The sequence below is a fragment of the Anopheles gambiae genome, chromosome 2 (assembly GCF_943734735.2).
Source record: "Anopheles gambiae chromosome 2, idAnoGambNW_F1_1, whole genome shotgun sequence".
Taxonomy (NCBI): domain Eukaryota; kingdom Metazoa; phylum Arthropoda; class Insecta; order Diptera; family Culicidae; genus Anopheles; species Anopheles gambiae.
In genome coordinates this window covers 88,516,904-88,539,511 of record NC_064601.1, presented here as the reverse complement: position 1 = coordinate 88,539,511, position 22,608 = coordinate 88,516,904, and the positions used below count along the sequence as shown (strand labels likewise).

Here is a 22,608-nt window from a genome sequence, read left to right as displayed (position 1 = left end):
CTTACCTTCTGTACGTACAGTTGTACACCGGCACACCAATCAGCAACCGATCGTTGTGAATTTTCTGCCACACCTCACCGTACCGCACGAGCGGGACCTTTTCCTCCGCAATGGACGATCGCAGCAGGGGCGGTACCGTCTTCATCCGCTCGTTCATCCCGTGAAACACTTCGCAGACGGTGAGCTGGGCCGTGGCAAGCTGTGCCTTCCGTTCGGTCGTTTGGTCGCGCAACATTTTCAGCACCTCATCGAAGCAGGTGAAATTATCCTCCAGCGACGGGCCCCGAGCACCAACACGACCAACAAAACCGCTCGGTGTGTCTTGGAAATCCGTCACAATCGGACCGTCCCTGTCTTCCAACTCGATCCGAACCGCGCCGCTCCCGGGACGGTGAACGTTTTCGACGAAGCAAAGTTGCCGAAAGTCTTCATACCGCGAGTGTACCACCAGCTGCCCGTTGCCATCGCAACCGTCGGTGGTGGTGCGTCGTTCGACCGCAACCAGCGTACGATCGAGCTGGACGAGAATAAACAGCTTCCGCCTCGTTCCATCGTTTGCCCGGAAGAGGGTAACGTTGACGGTGCTGGGAGGTGATTCGTGGCAGTCAAACACCGGACATGTTTCCATCTCGTACGGCGTGTCGTTGAAAAGCCGGGAGTTGTTTACGATCGGATGATGATGCTGTCGTCCCTGCTCGATCCGGCTGACGGTCAGCGGAACCTGACACAGAATCGCTCTCTGCCGCACCTCGAACAAGCGCTGATCCGACGTTACCACGTACACAACCGCACAGCGACGGGTAAGCGACACTTTCTCTGCAAATATGGCATCATTTTGCAACCGTTTCGGAATGTCCTGTTCGTACTTTTCGCCCGGATTCATATCGGTGTCGATGAAGCTAGCGAGAGACTGCGGAAAGAGCGCGCGCGTTAAAATCAAAACAAATGCTTTTGGAAGCGTTGTGCGTTTATAGGGCTGGATCAGTTTCTGCGCAGAACGTCGCTTGTTGCGAGTTGTCGATTCACAGCCGTTATTTTGAATTTGGTTTTTGCAGGATCTAACTGAACTGTTCATAGAAAATAGTGCGTGTTCAAGCAGTTAACTTTCTCAATAACATTCTAAAATAAAAGAACCTTCTAGAGTTGTTTTCGTTCTGTTTTCGTTAAACATAAACATTGGTTTTCATAGATTTGGTGTACTTACCTGCAAACTGCGTCTCCAATAAATCTTCAATAAACAATACTCGTTCGATTCAGTTTGCAACTTTCTGTTCTTTTCCGACTTTTCGTGTTTTCGCTTTATTTTCATCTAAACCGAAAGTTTGTTTTAGTTCCGTAGATCGTTTTTCTCGTTTGTTTTTCACTCTTTGCTCCATTCTGCATTCTGGCGTGCGCGGCACAATACAATACACTAACTTCCACATCTACTTTACTCCACCGTCCTCCACGCGTTGCGCTCCCCCAGTGTACAGCGATCTCGCACACGATCGATCGATCGTTCTCAATTAAATTGCATACGTTAAAAGTCTAAAATATATATATGTGTATGTATATGAATATAAACAAAACAAAAACGGAAAACGAACGCAAGGTACGACCGTGGGTGTTAATGATTTCCTTCTTCTTTTCTTTTTTTACTATACTATATCTCTTTCTTAATTCGGGATATGACGCCTTTAACGCATTCGCTAGAGCGCAGTCTACATCTTTTTCCCGTGCATGGGGGGGGGGGGGGGGGGGTTTAGTGTGTGATTCCAGATTTTTATTTGTTTTCTCTGTTTTGTCACACCGATTCTTTCCACTTAAAAGATTTTTGTTTTTAGCATATCCTTCCTTCCCTATGCATTGATTTAGAAATGTCACAATTAAATTAGATTTAATCGTCCAAACACACACACAAACACATGTATGCTATTGGAAACCTATTCACATAAATAATAATAAACCTATCCCAGAGCGCGATTTCATCTCTTGGCTGTTGCGTACATTCGTTAGTGTTTGTGTTTATCTCACCTAAGGGTGGGGGGAGAGAGGGCCGGATTTTGCATAGATGTCGTACTTACAATTTAAGAAACAAAACAAACAAAAAATAACGTAACAGCGACTTTGGAGGATAACACATCCAAATTGAACTCTTACTCCTTCTCCTCACTCTTGCTAATCTGGTATGCGGGGCGTTTCACTTTCGTCTTTTTTTTTCTTTTTTGGATTACTGGTCCATCACCCTCTTTCCGGCTGAAAATTTACACACACGCACGCAATAGACCATTTGCCACGTATTTTAAACCACCTGGAGGGTGCGTGGAGCAGGGAGAGAATTATCCTTTTTCTTTGTATGATATTGGCAACTTTATCTGTTTTTATCTTATACATTTCCGCCATTTTAACTAGTCTAACCGTTGCATTTTTTGTTGCGTGATTGTTGCAGGACAACCGTTCCTCGCGCAAGGGGAGAAAAAGGGTCTGAGGTTTGACCCTGTTCTTTATCGAAAGAAACACGCCGCAACTCAAAAAAGCAGGCGAAATAGGAAAAAGGAAACAAATATTAGATAAAAAAGCTACTTTCTCTCTCGCTCTAAACGAAATCTACGCAAAAAATGTACAACAAACACATAGAAACTAATCTTCTCATCGAACACATTGAACTAAAAAAAGGACTGTGTTTAGCAGTTAGCATACGTTGGTTGTTTTTTTTCTTCTTCTCGTTAAAGTTTATTCCCCCTTTTTTCTATTACCGGTTAGCGCCAAGAGACCTTATTCTGGTAATGTATTTACACTCATTCAATCGCACGTACGCACACGCCCGTTTCATATCACAAGCTGCGGATTATCTGCGAGCTGACATATGACCATCACAACAAAATCGTACACGCGCGCTTGCACACGCCCACACACATACACGCATATACACAGCGCAAAACCTAACAGGTTTGGACCGTTTTAGTTCAGAAACTTTTTAGCCGGCCACAGTTAGCCATCGGCTGCGGTTTGCAATCGGCTTTTGCCTGAAGCGACAGACCATCCCCCTTTTTCCTGCTGCAGGGAAATTATAAATCCATTTTGCCTGCTGTACACACCCACACACCATAGAGCTTGCTTTCCAACACGTTACCTCGCTCTCTCTCTCTCTCTCCCTCTTTGCAACCACAAGGCGCCACTGTAAAATGAACTATGAACTTCATTTTCTTCTAAAATTAATTCCCTTTTGCGGAAGTGACAGGGGATTTCTAATTAGAAAATCCTTTCCTTGGCGCGCTGAATTTACGACCCTCTGGACTGGCTAAAGACGCTCTCCTCCGAAACAAGGAAGGGTTAGGAATCTATCGTTTATAACATAGAAAATCAGTTCGCATCCTAACCCACCTCTCTTCCCCTAGCTGCTAGCTGGTTAATGCACGACAGGACAAGTAGACATGCAAGATGAATCTGTCCCTCGCTCTTCGCTCTGCTTGGTGTTTGGATCGATCGATATTCACGATCGGAACCACATATGTGTGTACTATCTTTCACTCGCTCTAGCTCTTCCTTTTGTCTACCCTCCGCTTTCCACAATCGTCTCTCGTTGGGATTTTGTTGATGGATGCAAGAGAAAAAAATCTACATTTTTGTCAGATGAATCCAACAATTCCTTGCAGCTGCTATTCGGAGACTTTACACTAGTCATGGGAAAAATGATTCTTTTTAAAGATCAGGTGCGGTCCAGTTCGCTCAGTGCAATGAACTGAACGCGTGCGGTGATTCTTTCGCACGCCCGAGATGCAGTATGTTTTTAAATATCGATTTTATGCTGCAAGAATGTACACCCTATTTTATTTTTTTATTTTTATATAGTTAGATTTACAAGCAGAGAAAAAGGAAATCAAAGTTGTTTTAATGCTCAACTAAACTTTAAATTTATCACGATTTGTTTAATTGTCTTATATCATTATTAATTTTGTGTTCTACTCGTTTAAAGTATTTTTTATAAAAATGTAAATTTATCGCCGTTCAAGACCACGGATTCATAAGACTCATTCAATTAATCGTACAGTTTAAAAAAAACTATGGTTAACTATAGTCCATGAGGAGAATCTTTTTCATAAATTCAAAGCCGACATGGGGTGCTTCTAACATATGTAAAATTACCTGCAGTTTCGGTTTGGTGAAAAAAAAACTACTAGAGCGAGAGTGTATCGCTATTTTGCGGAACGGGAAAGAAGACACGGGAAAGAAGATAACAGAAGCTTTCTCGTTCTAGTCAACACACTATCAGATCGAGAAAGCATGCTGATTTTCTGAGTAGGAGAATGAACTCCGCACCGCGTGCGGTGGTTTGTTGCACACTTTCATGATCGGTATATTTCTGGGAGAGTTTCCGCACGGATAATCGATACCGCACCGCTAGCGTGCGGAGATGTATCGCACACTTTCATAGTCGATAGGGAGAGCGTCCGCACGGAGAATCAATACCGCACCGCTAGCGTGCGGAGATGTATCGCACACTTTCATAGTCGATAGGGAGAGCGTCCGCACAAAGAATCAATACCGCACCGCTAGCGTGCGGAGATGTATCGCACACTTTCATAGTCGACAGGGAGAGCGTCCGCACGGAGAATCAATACCGCACCGCTAGCGTGCGGAAGAATCATTTACATTTATCTGGCGGTGCGGTACTCGTTCACTCAGTGTAAAGATTGGATTGAATCATTCAGTTCTGATTCATTTTTCCCATGTCTACTTTACACGCTCCTGCCACACTGCCGTTGCCCTTAAAATACACACATTCAGACACGTTTGTGTAACAAAAGCCGCCATCGGTGTGGAAACAAGTGTGCAGGTGTGGTAGAGTCCTGCGCTGGAGGAACTCGATCAACAGCACCATCAGCAACATCATCATCATCCTGATCCGTTCCCTAGCCTCCACCGGCGACAGCAGCACGATCGATCACTTGAGGTAGGCTTTGTAAAGCATCTGACTTTTGCCCGTTTCCCTCTCCTGCTCCAGATAGAACAGCATATCACGCAGGTTGACACGTTTGATGCGCGGCCGCAGCGGGGTGGGCGCCTTCCCGCTTAGCGTACTAATTCCGGACACACCGGGCTGTGTGTGGTAGCATTTTTGCGTTGTCGCACAAACAACAAACGAGTACAGTTAATTATAAAAGTGTAAAAATTGATGCTTTTCCGACGCATTCTTACCGTGGTGGATGCCGAGGCTCCTTCCTCTAGCTTGGGCTTCTTTCGCGGCCCGATGGCTTGCAGGGCGGTCAAATTGGCGTCTCGCTGCCGGAGCTCTTCCATTTCGGCACGTTGCATTTCTTTCGCCTAGAAAAACAATATTTTGCATTGAGAGAGAGAGATAGAAAGCGTTCGATTTGTGAGTTTGGGTTTCGTCGCTTGCCGGGGGCGCTCGCTGCTCTTACCTTCGCCTTCAGCTTGGCCTGCTCCGGATCTTCCGTTTTCGAGCGCGATTTCGCGGCCCGCATCAGCATTTCACGCTCCTGCTCTTCGTGCCGCTTTTGCTCCGCCTTGTCGAGCTCTTCGAGAAACTTTATCTGTCCCCGCACGTCCTTGGTGACTTCGTACCGTGGATCCACCTGAAGCGGAAAAAGCGCATTTGCATTAGTAGTGTACACGAAAGGAGTGAAAGATGAGCCCCCAGATACCTTGATAATATCTATCCGGTGCTCCGCAATGATGGCCAGCTTCTCCACGACGTTCTTCAGCCGCTCCTGGCAGGCGTGCGATATCAGCACCGCCACCTCGTTGCTCGGCTCCTCCAGCCCGTGCCGCGCAATGATCGCCCGTATTCTCGACTGCAGGGCGGGCAGGTGCAGAAACACCTCGTCCTTGCACGACCGGATCTGCGTGCCGACGAACTCGGTCGACCCGAGGATGCGCTGCGTTTCCTCCGCCAGGTTGACGCCGCCCATCGCCGCCACATCGTTGATGTCGTCGTCCCCGTACATGGACGCGTGGTGGTGGTAGAACTGCGACTGGGCCGACGCGCCCGCCCGCTTGCTTGCCGCACTCTCCGCGTCCGGGCCGCTCGCGGCCGACGCCGCGCCAGCCTTCTTCTTGGACGCCCCCGAGAGGTTCTGCGATTTAGCGGTAACAGTTTTATTAGTCGATACGGTCGTGACGGTCGCAGCACTGCTGCTGCTGCTGCTGCTGCTGGACGCGCCACCGACGCCGCTTGCTGCCGTGCCGATCGAAGTAGTTCCCGTGGGTGGAGCCGCCGCGGACGCCACCGCCGCCGCCGGTGTGGCTGACGGGACGGAGTTCACTACTACCGTCGCGGAAATGCCACCGGGCGGCCCCACCGTTGTCGCTGCCGAGGAAGAGGAGGAGGCGGAGGAGGAGGAAGCGGAAGAGGAGGACACAATGCCGGCGGCGCTCAGCCCGACGGCACTGACCGCCGACGAGGTGAGCGTGAGGGCGGGCATCGTTGGCACCAGGCTGACGGCCGTGCCGCCAATGATGCTGGCGTTCCCTGAGACTGGCTGCATCGGTGGTGGCACTTGGTTCAAACTGACCACCACGTTCCCGCCGCCGGTAATTGCTGTCACTTGCTTGACCTGCGTCGCGGTCGTGCCGGAGGCGGCGGCCGCCGCCGCGGCAGCAACGGCCGCGACCGAGGCGACCGGCGTCTGGCCCCGGATCTGATTGACCTGCGACTGGAGGAGCTGTTTGCCGAGCCCGCCGGTCGTCACCGTCGTGCCGCCGACGGACGTGACCGTGCGCGACACCGGCGTAGTGGTGCGTATCTGTAACGTCGCACCAGTACGTGTAATCGAGGTGCCCGATGGTGCGCGAATCTATGATAAGTGAAGACGGGGGGGGGAGAGGCAAAAGAGGTTGGACCGGATGGTGGTGGTGGTGGTGTGTATGTGTGTGGACAGAGGTCCAGGAGAAATTGAAGAATAAATGTGGTTTCGAAAGGCGACGCATGTCAAAAGACGCAGCCGGACACCACCGATCATTAGCATCATCATCATTTGTGGGCGAGAAGAGAGAATAGATGAGGGAATAAAACCGTTATTTCATTGTTCTGTGGCTGAACCTAGCTACAAATAGGTAAGAGAGAGAGAACAGCTTGGATATTTTGTTTGCGGCAAGACACACTAGATTTATCGATTGAAATGACCAAAGAATTTTTGAAGCATTCTTGTCCAATTAAATATTCTTACCCACTTTGCAACAATTAAAGGCAACATTTCATAACATTTAAAAGTAACTTAGAATCAGTTTGAAGAACAAAGATTTAAATAAAACGATATAAATGAACATTTATCGTATGTTGTTCTTCTTGGAGATGAAACATTCAAACGGGCATGAGCAAAGAATTGAAAGGAATGACGAATGGATCAACATTCAGAAACATTAAGAAGTACATGAATTAAACATTTAAAAAGACTCGAATCCATGGACATTAGGACCCTTCATAGAGTAAAAACAAAAACAAAATATTATAAATTACTTCGGTTAAAAATCCAATTTTACAAATAAAAAAACACACTGTATGTCTAGCCTTAAACAAAAATGGTTCACTTTTCCCTTTCCCCGAAACTCATCATACATTTAGACGAGAAGTTCTCGTTGAAAATTCAGTTTATACCTATTTGGAGATACATAAACACATATTCCATCTTCGTTCAGCGGGTAGAGAGAGAAATTTAGTATCGAGTAACTAAAAAAATATATCGTGTAATTTTAACGAACAACAAAACTAAACTTTCAAAACAAACAAAAAAAAAGAAAACAAAACAACAATTCGATTGCAAGCCGATAATACTATGAATAGCTAATTATGTATAAAAAAAGGTGTCATGCATGCGTAACAAGAGTAAGAGGTAAGAGGTTCGATATTAGAGTAGAAAGGGGGACACGGAATGTGTCCTCCCGGTTGCTAATGTAAAAATGTAGGCACTATTAATCTAGTAATGAGCGGGTCAGAGAGAGAGAGAGAAGGTAGGGGTAAGTCTAAAGTGTGGAAAGGATATGAGGATATACAACAAAAACCTGGCTGAAAATGGTCTGCGTGTACGAAAGACGGCATTAACCACAGCACAAGCGTGACTGCATTTATTTTCAGCTCGGTAAAGGGAACATAAATCCAACACCCAGAGTACAGGAGAAGAGAAGGGAAGAGGTAGTCAGTCAGGTATGAAGTAGTTATGCGTGTAACAACAAAAAAAAACAAACCCGACTGCAGGATTATAGTGGGTTATTTTTGCATCATAAGAAACGTTTTTTATCATTCTAACTTTTCAATGGACAAAAACTTAAAATCAATATTATTACTATACAATAATAATAATAATAATGATTTTCATTTTGCCTATTTTTCTTTTGGTCACTTTTGCCGGTGTTGGAATGATAAAATAAATCTCTACAAGCCTTCTCTAAGGGGGGAATAATAACGATAAGCAACGTTTAAACAAAACGTCTAGAATCATATGTTTAATCGTAATAAAAAAAACAGCAACATTCCAGTCAGACGCAGTATAATGGATGGGAAATAATAGTGGTTAAGGGTAGGCCAGCAGCAAGTAACAGCAATTATCGGTAAGATATAGGAACAACAACCATTGCATACGTTTGTTTCCATTCACTACGGCACTAGTTGCGAAGGAAAAGAATAACAATGATGCAAACAACCAGAGTAAAAACTACAGTAAAAGGTCTTCCAAAGCTTTTCCCAAACTTTTAACGGGAAACGTTAAAGGGGCTCTAAGCAAAAACTCTTACTATATAGCCGAGAGGGGTGATGTATAAACACGCCAAAAACCTTGTACAATGGAGAGGGGAGTTAACTTTTAAATTGATTTAACTTTACGAAGGAGCTTTTAAATATTGTGACCTTTTCGTCATTTCCAAATATAAATTAATATTCAAACTATGATCTCCATATAAGGTTCGTCGCTTGTTCGTACTGGTGTTTTTTTTCCGGGCAAATACTTCGATCGGCAACAGCAACAAATTCTCATTCTCGTGCATGTAATCTGTTTGCTTTGGAGCGACAATTCAGCATGAGGGGTGCTGATTTTGATTATAAATTATACTTCCTCTGTACTCAAAACCTAAACAAACAGATTACATGACAACACAGCTTAAAGTTTTAGTGCAAAGCTTTTTTTAGGGATATGATTGGATCGTTCTTATGGAACAATATAAAAACCATAACATCTTTTAAAGCATTACGTTCGTATTGTAAACTACGATAAGGCTAATCAAACGTGCAGCTACAAAACACACACACCGATAAGTAGAGGGCAATACTATAAGTACACAGTACTAAGTGTTGGCGATAGAGGTTTACAAAATGTAGCGCTTTTGGAAGGTTACGGATCGAGAAAGAATGGATTTCGCTAACAAAAAAAAGTAGAATCAGTAGGAGGAAAGGAGTCATACTACCTACAATAAGGAAATTCACAGGAAGCAACATACAGAGGGGCAGAGGGTGTGCTAATAAGTTGATTAATCTGGTGGTTAGGAAAAGGGCGTTAGCAGTAGTAAGTTCATAAGTTCAGAAAAAAAACATAGATACAGGAAAGGTTGGTGCAGCAAAAATGTACCACAAAAGAAACAGTGTTTTGCAAGTAAGTGTAGAAAAAGTGCGAAAGAAAGAAATTGCAATTTACCAAACATAAAAAAGTTTTTAAACAAGGAAAACCAAAAGTAACTCAAATAGCCATCGATGCCACAAACAACACGGCCACAGAGCGAACACAAATATTACTAAATTTCTCCAAGTACCTGCTGAGCGGAGGAAATGTACGGAGCACTCCCACTCACCGGTAGCAATGCAGGGGGTGTGGTTGAGATGGTTTGTGGCAGCTGCTGACCGCCCGCCGTCTGCACGATCGTCGTGTGGCCGATCGTGGTCGCGTTCGGTCGGATCTGCTGGGCAGTGATGGAGCGTGGTCCCACGATCGTGGTCGTTGTGCCGCCGCCGGGCTGCTGCTGCTGCTGCAGCGGCGTCTGTATTCGCACGGGTGCCGCCGGCCGGATGGTGGTCTGCCCGATGCGTGGCACCGTCGTCACGCCGGACTGAGAGGTTAGCATGCGGATTTGCGTCTGGCCGACCATGCTGTTCTGCGACACGATCGTCGGTGCGACCGGGCGTATTTGGGCCTAAAAACGGGAAGAAGTAATTAGTTCGACTGCTGCACGACTGTGTACGACGGACAAACATTCACCCCAGCCGATTATGTACTACTTACAGGAATTTGGGATAAGGCGGTAGTGCCGAATGCTACAGCGGTTGAGGGCGGGTTGATACCTTCGATCGTTATCTCTTTAGTCACTAGCGATTGCCTTAGCAGTGGTAAGCTTTTCTGTTGGGTTGGGTGTACAACAAAAAACATTAGGTATTAGCCATCACTCTCCATTTCTCTCTCTCTCTCTGTATAATCGGCGTGCTTATATGGTCCGCTCAGTGCTGCAAAATGTCATGACGTTCACCAACGAAACAAAAAACATATCCGTGGTAGCTTGATGTTCATTGGTGATACTCAAAGTGTGTCATGACATGCCGAATGCGAAATACGAGTGCTTGAGTCAAACCCGATACTCTGACTTACAAGCTGAACTTAATGCCAGCGCAAGCATAATCATGTTTTTTTCTGGCTGTGAATAGTTCTGTCAAATGCCACTGTTTCAGTCACTAACACTCATGACCGAAACGAACCTCAAATGAGCTCACGTACACAACTGAGATGATTAGAGGTAAGACTCAAACAGTTGGTGCACCAATCACATACTTGATGACATTTTGTTTAGCACTCAACTCTTGGCTACTCACTAGAAAACGAAATTTTCTGTCAGTGATAATCACGACATTCTTGGAATACCAAGAGTTGGTTGCACACAATGTCACTCAGCATGTGATGGTCGCGACTACTGTTTGAGTCTCATCGCTGATCTACACAGTAGAGCTCGTGACGGTGATATTATTTTGTTTCAACCAGAATTTGTCATGACATAGTAACATTTTCCAGAACTGATCACAGTAAAAAAGTCATGATATAGTGACTGACCAGCGTCGGTCGCAAAAATGTCACGAATCACGCAATGACCACACCCATCGTTTTGAGTATCACCTCTGATTATCACAATTGAGTACGTGAGACGCTGACATGAATTTTGTTTCAGGCAGATTTTTTTATGACATTGACAATGACATTTTGCAGCACTGGGTCTGCCTTTTCGTTACCTTTAAAAACCCAATCAAGCAGGGCTGCGGACTCGCATTCAGCAGACGCTCGAGCCGCTCGCAAAACTCCGCCGGATCGACGTTCGCGTCCACCAACTCCTGTATCAGCGTTCGCACATTCTGCTCCACCTTGGCCGGTTCCCGCTTGGAGAGTTCGATCAGGTTCGTCAAAAATTTGCTACACTTTTCTTTGGTATTATCTAAGGAGTTTCGCTGCTGGGCCGGCGTCGTGCCGGGCGTGGTAGTGACCACCACCGTCTGCTGCTGCTGCTGCTGCGACTGCTGTTGGCCCACGGAATGAGGTGTTGCGACGACCGTCGTCGTCTGCTGCTGCTGCTGCTGCTGTGCCGCCAGCACGGTCGGTTGCCCTCCCACCTGGGACGGCGAGTGAGTGATCGTGATATTTTGCTGCGCGGCCAGGGCCGGTACCGGCGCGACCGATGCGACCGGCGTCGGCTGGGTCGAGATGTAGCTGGCCGGGGTCGTCGTTATCGACTGAGAGCTTACTATTATTGCACCGGAACCGGATGAATGTGTCTAAAAGCGGACGAGTGGAAGTAAATATTAGTATGCGGTTTAACGAACGGATAAACGAACATTTAGCAAAAATATACACATCCGTTTGCATAACTCTTTATGATGCTTTCAAAATGGGAAACACTGAGCTAGCAATAGCTGATTCTAGATGCAATCATTCGTAGGACGAATCAAAAAATAAAACAAATAAAGAAACACTACCGTCTTAGCGCCAAATCATAACTCTGCCTGCTAAGACAAGAGCCTATTCAGAGATAAACAAATGATAAACATTCAAAATTGATATCACCCAGAGCAGGGATCGCGATTGGTCAATTCGGTGGTTGCATTAGCGAAACAGAAGAGAAATAGCACAGAGGTTTTCTTTGTCAAGTGTTTGCCCTGTTTTGTTGCAAAACATAATCGCACAACCGTAAACCAAACACAAGCAAACCCGTTCACAGCACAATGTTGCTTGTAATAAATAACAATTAATGTCTATAAAAAGCGAAATTTTTTCAATGTTTTGATTCCATGTTTTGTACACCGTAACAATCAGCGCACGTACGGGCGCGCACATACACACTAACACGCGCTTGTTGAAGAAAAAGGCGGTACAACAACAACAAAAAATGCATGCAATTGTAGCTCTAATAAACAGAATGTAAAAAAAAACCCAAAAGAAGCAGGGCGAAGATGCTGTAGTTGACGAATTCGTCGCCTTAAATTATAACGCGAGGAACGAGCTACACCACTTTAGACTGGGGAGCCGCCGTGGAGAGATTAAATTTTGATTGAACCAATTTCATATGATGTCGTTTACAGATCTTACCAATTTGTTCGTAGCTCACACCTTTTATCAATAATTATTTCTAACGTTTCCGGACCGTTTCTTCAGAAAATCAGTGAATACAGTTTAGGCATGCGCTTAGTTTTAAAAAAAGAAGTTAAATGAAGTTTCTTCTTGCTAACACGGAAAATTGAACCACTTGTTGTAACAGAGGATCAAACTGAAACATAGCTTCATGTAAACGAAACACTCGAAACATGTTGCAAAACAATAAAATCAATCTGTCTCTTAACCACGTTCAAACTCAACGGTAGAAACACGCTCCACATCTCGCAAACAACACAAAACAACGCACTCGTTGTCTTGCGTCGTCCGAAAGGGAGGGCGAAATAATACTAAACAAAACTAACAGAAGAAACAGGTACACAACACAATACGATCAACGAAAAACGAAAACTCAACCAGAGCAATAGATAGTTTTCCGGTAAACGGTAAACGAAAAGGGAAAAAACGTAGTAGAAGTAGTAGTAGTAGTAGTAGTAGTGTGTGGTCAACAAGCAAATTCGGTTTGGATTTGGTAATTACATTTTGCTTCTGTTTCACCTGTTGCGCACTGGTGACAATGGTCTTGCGGAGGGCTAATGGAGGACCGGTAAACCTACTTACAGCTGGTACAGTTTGCAACCGTATCGTCTGATTCGCGGACGACCCCGTCAGACCGGCGGGCGTGATTTGGGTACCGGCGGGGGCCGGTCCGATCCGGAGCAGCTGAAACTGGCCCTGCTCATTCTTCAGCAGCAGCGTCGAACCCGGCTGTCCTTGAAGGGCACTTAAAGTGATCTGCGTTTTTGTATTCCAGGTTTCGTCCGAGTGTGTGTTTTTTTTTTGTTCCAAGGACCAGGAGGAGCACGTTGTTGCGGTGATGATCACGGGTGCATAAACGAGAATGAAGAAAGAAAGTATTAGTAAAGATCGGTTTCGGTGGCTTCCCCTCTCTGCGATTCTACGTATAACCCACAAACATATGAAACGCATAACACGAAATATAAAACGAACACAAGGGTAATGTATCATATGTTTCTACTTTCTTTTGTTGTAGAACTTAATATTAGACGCATTCCTTGAAGATTTCATTAAGACGATTAAAAGGGACATTCCAAAGCGTATCGTTTAATTTCAGTTTAAGTTAAAACAAGAAAGCAGTTAATTGTAAGTGCATTTTACTTTATACTATGAAAGTAATACAAAAGTAGCAACAGAAAATTGTATTGCTCCAGTATTATTTAAAATTTAGGTATATTGAAAGCAAAACATAGACTCTACCATTTGTTTCACGGAATAGCGTAGTTGTTATAGCTAGAAGCGATCATTTAGCGTAGAACATCAAAATTGTTAATAAAACACATACAAAAGCAACACAAAAAAGACATAAAAATGGCACATAATGATCACATAAAACAGAAAGAAAGCATATGCGTGTGTGTGCGTGTGTACAAACACACGTACAAACACTAAAAGCAGCATATCATACATAAATTATGAAAGTGTACATAATCGAAACACAACAGAGTAAATCGTCGCACCCTTACAAGAAAGCCAAACGTAGTATTGCAACAACAAAAAAGCGCTCCTTAACAAAAAGCTAACAAGATCACAAAAGTGCAAAAAAAAGAAAAAAATACTGTGCATTGTTTACGACGAAACTTTTGTGGACTTTTTTGTTTAAAAAGTGTAGCAAAAAAAAAAAACAAGGCAAAAAGAAACCCCCAAAATAAAACGGATAAAAGAAAAAAGCTAAAGAACAACAACGACATCAACGAACTAGATAAGTAAATGGGTGAAAGAAAATTGTTTTGATTCTTACAGCGCTTGCGTTTGGTGGTCTAGTACTAACTATTGGCTGACTACCAATGACAACTCTAGGTGATACAGCGGCAACAGTTTTCTGCTGTGCTTGTGTGGGTTGTGCGCCGGGTCTAACATTTACAATTTGTACACCACCGGGTAAACCGACTATGTTTGGTGTTGCCTACGGATATAATGGGGGTGAAGGAAAAGGTCGGATACGAAAAAAGTTTTGCGTTAGTAACATTAGAATGTAGATTTTAAAAACGAAGAAGAAAAAAAAGAAGTGATTGCGCTTCGTATTCTTAGCCACCCTTATCCTAAACGAATGATAAACCAGAGATCAGAACCTACGAGAGGAATTCGGCGCTACTGGTCGCTGTCCCTTGTCACTGTGATAATTAGTACAATATTTAGCGCGCAAGCAAAACGCAACAATAGCAACACAACACAACGCCTTTTGTTAGCAACACATCCCAAATATTTTGCATATTCTTTTCTTCACATTAACAAAAACGGCCCAAAATTCCGTTTGACGCGTTCTGCCGCCTTTGCATCATAAAAATCTCGACCACCCTCCCCTCCCTCTGCCCCGTTCGCATATGATCGCTCTTCTCCGCATAGTTTCCATGCTACAAAAAACCGGCAACAAGTCGCACACGCACACACAAAGTAACCGTCAAGAATGAAGGTCAATGACACGGTGAATGCGAATCCGGCAACCGGCTTCCTTCGGATTCTCGTCCGCCCAAAGTCTCTCGCTCATTCTCGTACGCACACGCGCGTGTGTGTTTTTGTGTACATGCCAATGTTTGGACAGACAACAAAAGCTGGAATAAGAGCTAATTCCAGGTGCGTTTGGTGTTTGACAATCGCGGACTGGTTTCCGTTCTCCTCCACCAACTAACTAAACGCCTCCCGACCGAGGCGAGTGACATGGTAACAAATCACACACGATTCCAAAATCAGCTGGATTTGCTGTCAAAACCAACACAAAAGCACCAAATCATCAAAACATACACAAATCGAGAGCGTGTAAGTAGTAAATGACGATGACGGGTGGGAGGTGGCGGCGGCAAATAACCGGCAGCAGCAGATCGCTCATGATGATGAGCACACACCACCACCATCGGGATGTTAGTTGATGTTTTGTTTTCTTTTCGTTATCCTTCCTCCTTTGCTGCTCTGCTGCGCGGGGATGTTAATAATAAAAACCCGCCAGCCATGGCAATTACGCGTGTCTCGGATGCTGCTGCTGCCCGCTGCTGCTATCGCCGGAGACACACGAAACGCGAGTAAAAGGCCCTTGCACAGACGACCCTCAACAGCATACTGCTGCTAGTGCTGCGGTGCTCCTGCTGAGCGAGAGTGCGCGGTTTATGTTGCGAGAGAACGAGAGAGCGCAGCAGAAACACACGCCCGCAAACGTCACATGCGTTTTATGTACCCTTTGAGGGGGGAGCCTGGCGGTTGGTGGAGGGGCTGACTAGCTGTTGGTGTGTGTGGTTGCGTGAAAAACGCGGGATTTCCTTACCGTCGATGACTTTTCAAGTTCGACAAGTGTTTGAAGTGGTATTTGAGTGCGCGCACACACACACCAACATACGCTCACAGTTCATTCCATTATAGGTTTCGCTCGTAAGTTAGCTTGAAAGGGTTTATGCGGCTGCTGCTACTTGGATCAGCGCGATTCAATGTTTTTCAAAACGGGAACGTTTCCTTAAATAAAAAACAAAATTAGTTGAAAAAAAAAATTATGGAGCATAATTTTTACTGCTCGCATTTATAATACCACACACCACCTGTGTACGCACGTCCACAACTCTCATACATACGAACACGTGTGGGTTTACAATTACGCTGACGGAAGTGAAAGTCGGCGGCTGCCATCCAGCAGCTTAACACAAGCCGGGCAGGGCGAGCCAACACAACAGAGAAACGCAAAAGGTGGATTTTGTGGCGCGCAGAAAACGTGTTAGCAATCGTCGAATTGATTGCAGGGCCAAAAATTTCAAGAAAATGTTTACAAAATTAATAAAAAAAATACTGTAAATTATTCAGCTCATAATTACAAATCTTCACAACTAAGTCCCATGGATAAGTAGCACATTTTGTCTTCCAAAGCAAAGCAATTTTGAAACCATTCCACGCAATCCCGCACACGCGTGTATGTGTCGTTTTGCGGACTTTCTCCGATCATCTCACGCACGCACCCACCTACCGAAGAAAGTTGTACACGCGTATCCTGTCGCGCCTATCGGCTCTATATATTAGATTGTGTCGGAATTTCCGATCACTGCACCAGGAGCCATCATCATATCCAGTACCGATGTAGTGGTAGGCGCGCGCCTGCTCTCTCATTGCAAAACCTGTGTCTGCCAATGTGGTAGTAATGTTTACATCCTTTCCAATTGGTCGTCTGTCACTGACACCGGCAGTCCAATTTCACCCCCCCTACTAGATGGGATTTTACTCTCAATAAACCCACCCCAACTAGCGACCTGACAGGTGAAAGGCATTGGCTTAGTCACACAGCCGGTGGGAAAAAAGCCGGTCCAAAGCCGGGAGCACGGATAGAGCCGGCAAACGAATTAATTACACATAAAATCCCGACGAATCACGACGAAGGTAAGTCACACACATTAGAATGGGTTAGCAAACAGCGCGCAAAAACAGCATCGCGTGTGTATGTGTGTGTGTGGTTTGTTAGTAATAACAAAAAGGACAGAATTCAGATCTTCACGACAACAGTTCACAGAAAAAGGGCGCAACAACACGACGCGTTTTTTTTTTTTTAACTCTTGCGAGAGGCAAAGAAAGAAAAAAAGAGTTCGAATGTTAAAGCACACACCCACGCAGCAGAAGAAAAAAAAACATAATAAAAGAAATCACTGCCTCCTGTGGCCCTTTCTTCCTCTACCTGATTGTTCATCGGTTTCGAAACCGTCACGATGCCGGGCGCCCCGGCATTCATGACCGTGTTGCCGCCGGACGCGTTCTTGATGATGATCGTCTGCTGGCCCGGTTGCTGCCCCTGTTGCTGCTGCTGCTGGCCGGCCTGGTTTACGACCGTCGCCTGCTGCTGCTGCTGCTGGTGCTGCTGGATCGTGGCGCCGGTCAGCGTTTTCGCGCCGCCAACGCTCGTCTGGATCAGCTGCGGCTGCTGGGACATGGTGAGCGTGCCCCCGTTCGGCAGCGAGGACGGGGTCAGCGTGACCCGGTTGTTGTTCATGTTGAGCACCGCCTGTGGACCGCCGGCAGGATAAACCAGCTTCACTGGTTCATTCTTTGGCATATTCGACGACGTTACGATGTGGTGGTGGTGCGCGTTGCTGCTCAGTACGATGTTCCCGCTGCTGCTGACGTTCGTCGGCTGCTGCGGCGGGACGTTGAACGGCGGAGGAGGAGGATGCTGGTGGTGCTGCTGGCCGCCAACGACGGTAGTGCCGCTACCGCTGCGCGCAGGCACCACGATCTGCTGGCTGATGATGTTGACGGTTCCGCCGCCTCCGCCGCCGGTTGTACCCCCCGTGGCAACCACCGTTGCTGGGTGCGCGTTACGTTGCAGCTGATGATGCTGCTGCTGCTGCTGCTGCTGCTGCTGCTGCTGCTGCTGCTGGTGCTGTTGCTGCTGAGCACCACCACTATTATTATTATTGCTGTTCGATAACGATACACTCACACTACCAACGCTATTATGGTTATTAGCGCTGCCGCCAACAACCGTTTTGACACCACCACTACCACCACCACTGCCGATCACTGTGCCCGACGTCGTCGTCGAGGACGTTATCGAGCTGTGCACACTCGCGTTCACCACGAACGTCTTGCCAAGGTTGTTGTTGTTGGTCGTAATCGTATTGTTGTTAATGATAGCACTGCCACCGTGGTTCGCACTATTATTCGACACTATTTCACCATTCGTAATGAGGCCACCGCCGCCGCCGACGACGACGTGCTTCTTCGACACTGCTGCTGCTGCTGCTGCTGCTGTTGGTGGTGAAGCACTGCTACTGCGATTGCTGCTGGCACCAGTCGCCGTGCCCCCATTAGACAGGACGGCCGTCGTTTCGGTGCGTTTCCCACCGTCGACTTGTTGCACTCCTGCCGCTGGCGGTTGGTTTGTGTTCACGTCCAGCTGGTTTTCCAGCGTACCGACAATCGCATTCACCGCGGACTCGTCGACGTCTGATTTAAGAGCTTCCTCCAAAAAGTTGGCAGACGCCATTTTCTTCCGTCGCGAACCCACTGCCCATTTTTAGTCGGACGCAACTGCACAACTTCGTTAAGTAAAGATGGATGAATATGGGTTTGACGTTTTCGTCAAGCGACCACGGCGGCGCACCGCTCTGACACTTCGGCGGGGCAGTGCAAAGGTTTCGTTAAGCACGAACGCGCGCGCACACACACACAAAAATACACACAAACACACAGACGCGGGCCGCTGCTGCTGCTGGGGTTTTCGATTTCGCTCGTTCGTTCAATTGCGCGCTCTTTTGTGCTGGTCGGACAACAGCAGGGCACGCTGCTTTCGGCGCACCGACGGAAAGGTGCTACGGATGCGACCAAACTGCTGGGGCAAATGTTCTACCACACCACACACGGTGTCACGGGCAGCGACAGTCACGCCGCACGGCAGGGAACGGAAAATAAACACCCGATGCGTTCTTCTTCGTTCCGCCACCGACAACACATTCATCTTCCTTCGCCCGCGGCACCAACCGTTTGACGTAACACACACGCGCGCACTGCTTGAACAGGGGGCATGTGCAGGGTTTTTCTGCCTCCTCTGCGGAGCTGGGGGTTTGATCTGTTTTTGTTTGGTTTCACTCTTTTCGTGCGATGGCCTGGAGGGTAGAGAATGATATGGGTTGGTAAATAATACACTCTGAATGCGGTCAACCAGAAGAACTATTGGTTAAAATTTCAATAACAAATATTAACTTGAGCTCAATTTAACAGCGTAAGAAGCATTACATAACAATTAAAAACAAAAAATTAATGAACGAAATTACTTCTCATATCACGCAGCTTTTTTGATCAACAATACAGACTCAGACTTTTTTGATAAACAATCAATAGAAACAAATCAATTGCCCATACTGAAATTTAATGAAGAAAAGATTGTACGTTCTCTTCTACGAGTATTATCATTACAGATAAATAAAAAAAAACAAAGCTACGTTGCTTTCATTGAAGACGACAACCCATCAGTCTCATCCCAATTATTTGTTTAAATTATAATAATTGCTTCATTGCTCAACAACATTGTCAACTCGAACAACTCAATAATATTCCCGTCATGAGTTCAAGCCTACAATGGATCGTCTCCCCGTAAAAAGGATTGACTATTTGGAAGTATGGTAATGAATTAAGTTTCGAAAGCCTGTATAGAACGGCATCTTCGCATAGGATGTTATGCCAAATAGAAGAAGACGAACTTAGTGCAAAGAAAACAAAAAAAAATATTTAAATATATTTTCAACAGATTGTTCAAAAACAGAAATAAAATTCCGCTTCCAGTAACTTTTCATCGCACCGACACAAGCGTCGAACCCTTTTCGCCGGCCGTTTTTCGCTCGACCCGAACTGCGTTTCGTTAAAGCGTTTCGTTAAAACGGCTCGCTGACGTTTGCTTCGTTCAAACAAGCGAACGATTTTCAATGCCAATCAAAAGACCGCGTTCCTTTCGCCAGTGTCCTCCTGGTTGCCTGATATCGAGCGCAAGCCAACGCGAACGGACTCTCTGCCGTGTCCGGAAATCAATCGATTCTCTTCCTTCGCGTAACGACGATCGCCTGCGTAAAACCCGCCCCACCCCTTTCCTCCCAGCAGAATGACGATGCACCACAGCGTTGAGGTGGAGGCGGTGCAGAAAGAGAGAACGGGACATGTAGAAGAAGCACTTCACACGATAAGGAGAAGAAATAATTTTCTCCTCTACACACACACACTAACACACACGACATACACATTTCCATAGCGTCACTCGCACCGCGTACCCACACAGGATAGATGCTTGCCTTAGCACTCTGCGGAGTACAGCAAGCTAAAATGCACCACCACCACTTTCTTTGTGATGATTTTTCTTTTCTACTTATTCACACAACTCTATTTTTTATATCCTCTTAAAAACGGAGAGAACCATTATGCACATATTTTCACTAAACGGAACCAACACCGATTCCATTCCAAGCACTTTTTGCATGGCAACCACAGACCGATAGCCCGTGTGTGGGGTGGAAACGCAACGCGAACCGGTTGCTGTGAGGAAAAACGGGCTGCACCACGGCTTCACACACAGGGAGCCATCGGAAGTTCGATGACACCAGCACACGATGACGATGTACGCTGGGGGCGAAGGGCGGTGGCGCTTCTTCCTTCCTTTCGCTACTGCCACCTAAACTTTCTCAAATAAAACAGCTCGCACCTGCACGTAAAAAACGAACTTCACTTTAGGACTCAGAATTATGAAACCTTCCCCGTTCCATATCGTACAGCTCTACACACGCTGATAAACACACACACGCAGAAAAGTAGACCTTCGTCATCGCTCTCGATGCACCCGCACGGTAGACGACGAGGACGAAGACGCCGGACGGGAACCCACTTGAGAGACGCTACCCCTCACCCCGGGCAGCAAGCCTTCCATCGGCTTCCCGTGCCCGACCACAGCAGTATTCTTTCGCACACATATTGCCTTGGGCCAAACACGGATTTCAAGGATCCGCGTAGACATTTTTGCTCGTACGCACCCAACCACCGTCACCACGATAAACCCACACACACACACATACGGCCCAGCAGGAAGGAAAGAAACTCGACTCGGGTCTCTTTATCGCCGCCACGCCAGAAAAATCACATCCCGGAACTCCCGCAACACAGGCAGCAGAGAGGACGGGCTTAATTGTGCTTCGTCACAGCCCGTGTCCCAACACACCCGCACGGCTACGGGACATCACTCACCATTGCTATGCCGGGGGCAGCATTTTTTAAGTGAAAAAGGCTCGCGAAACTAAATTAAAAACCGAAACGAAGGCGGAGTAGGGTTCCTGGCAAATCGAAATCGTCACACACGCACACACGATTAGGCGTTTTTTCATGGACCACCACCGTCCGTGGCAGACTGGGCCGGGTCGGCTCATGCGGACCCGTTTTGACGTATCGCTCACAGACGCCAGGCGTTTGGCGTTTTTGACGTTTTGAATACGATCTTGAAGAAAAAAGATTAATTATAACGTATATAGAGAAATTACTTCAAGTTGTTGCTTTTATTTGGTGCATAAAATTATTTCTGGTGTCTAAACTATCAACATTGAATTTTTATTGAGAAAAAATCTAAACACCTTTTGTCAACGTAACGTCTGATGCGCGTACGTTCATCAAGCGTCAGACGTTTGAAGATGAATTCAAATAGACTTCGTTAAATCCGTTACTATTGTTATTTGTTCGTTTCGCTCGTTCAACAAGAATGTTAATGTCTAAATGTATTGCATCTAAAATAAACTGTTATATTTTTTGTCTCAAAAATGGTTTATTTGTTCTATCTGCAGACAGGGCTACAAATAAAGAGCGATTGGACGATCTGGGTAGTTGCCTTCTAATCGAATTATGAATAACCTTTTTATTGGATTGTACATTAGACCCGGACATTAAAACGGACTGGCAGACGAAGGCGCGAGACCGTGAGCGGTTTCGGACACTCCTGAGGCAGGCCAAGACCGCAAAGCGGTTGTAGTGCCGGATAAGTAAGTAGCATTAGAGCCGATTCCGGCTCTGGAAATCATCTCCGGAATCAGAATTGGCTTTGGAATGAGAATTGACCAAAGAATCGCAATTTTCGCCAGAAACGGATTCAGATTTAACCCCAAATCTTGAATTGACTTTGGAATGCGAATCAGTTCTTGAATTGTAATAAGGAGTTTCAAAAGTGAAATCACTCCGAATCTCCATGAGAATTCATCGTTTATAAGTTCATCATTGGACCAAAATGTCTATCCTTATGGAGATGCCAAAACCCATTCCGATTCCGGATACGAATCTGGAACCAGTTCCGGAGCCGATTTTGATTCCCGAGCCGATTCTGATTTCGAAGCCGAGTTCGATTTCGGAGCCGATTCCGGACCTACTATCCAGAATTGATTTCAGAAATGTCAGAATTAGCCGGAATTGGGACTTCATTTTTCCCAACACTACAAGAAATTAATGTTGAGAGTTTCGACCAATGTGTCTAACTGATGCTCAATGTAAGATGGTACAA

At 45.9% G+C, this 22,608-nt stretch overlaps 2 protein-coding genes across 11 annotated transcripts in view; both read right to left on the bottom strand.

Moving 5' to 3' along the window:
• The window catches only part of LOC5667304 (uncharacterized), a 33,460-nt gene extending 32,506 nt beyond the window's left edge, over window positions 1-954 (bottom strand). The window contains exon 1 of the mRNA XM_061641242.1: window positions 6-954. Coding sequence (XP_061497226.1) covers window positions 6-883 — 878 coding nt within the window. The 5' untranslated portion in view covers window positions 884-954. The remainder of the gene's footprint in view (window positions 1-5) is intronic.
• Window positions 955-4,754: 3,800 nt separating this feature from the next.
• Window positions 4,755-21,489, bottom strand: LOC1276394 (transcription initiation factor TFIID subunit 4). Of its 10 annotated transcripts, XM_061642860.1 has the most exons (12): window positions 21,315-21,489; window positions 20,167-20,778; window positions 17,269-19,195; window positions 14,368-14,532; window positions 13,170-13,343; window positions 11,198-11,734; window positions 10,206-10,319; window positions 9,778-10,116; window positions 5,646-6,797; window positions 5,403-5,576; window positions 5,179-5,304; window positions 4,755-5,080 (listed from the first exon to the last, which is right to left on the bottom strand). In XM_061642860.1, the coding sequence occupies exons 3-12, from the start codon at window positions 18,574-18,576 to the stop codon at window positions 4,925-4,927; spliced, it is 4,245 nt and encodes a 1,414-aa protein (XP_061498844.1). In that variant the 5' UTR covers window positions 18,577-19,195; window positions 20,167-20,778; window positions 21,315-21,489; the 3' UTR covers window positions 4,755-4,924. The 10 variants fall into 10 exon arrangements, with proteins under 10 accessions (XP_061498844.1, XP_061498843.1, XP_061498848.1 ...); XM_061642859.1 differs by lacking the exon at window positions 20,167-20,778; XM_061642864.1 differs by lacking the exon at window positions 14,368-14,532 and having other exon boundaries at window positions 21,315-21,488.
• Between the last annotated feature and the right edge of the window lie 1,119 nt (window positions 21,490-22,608).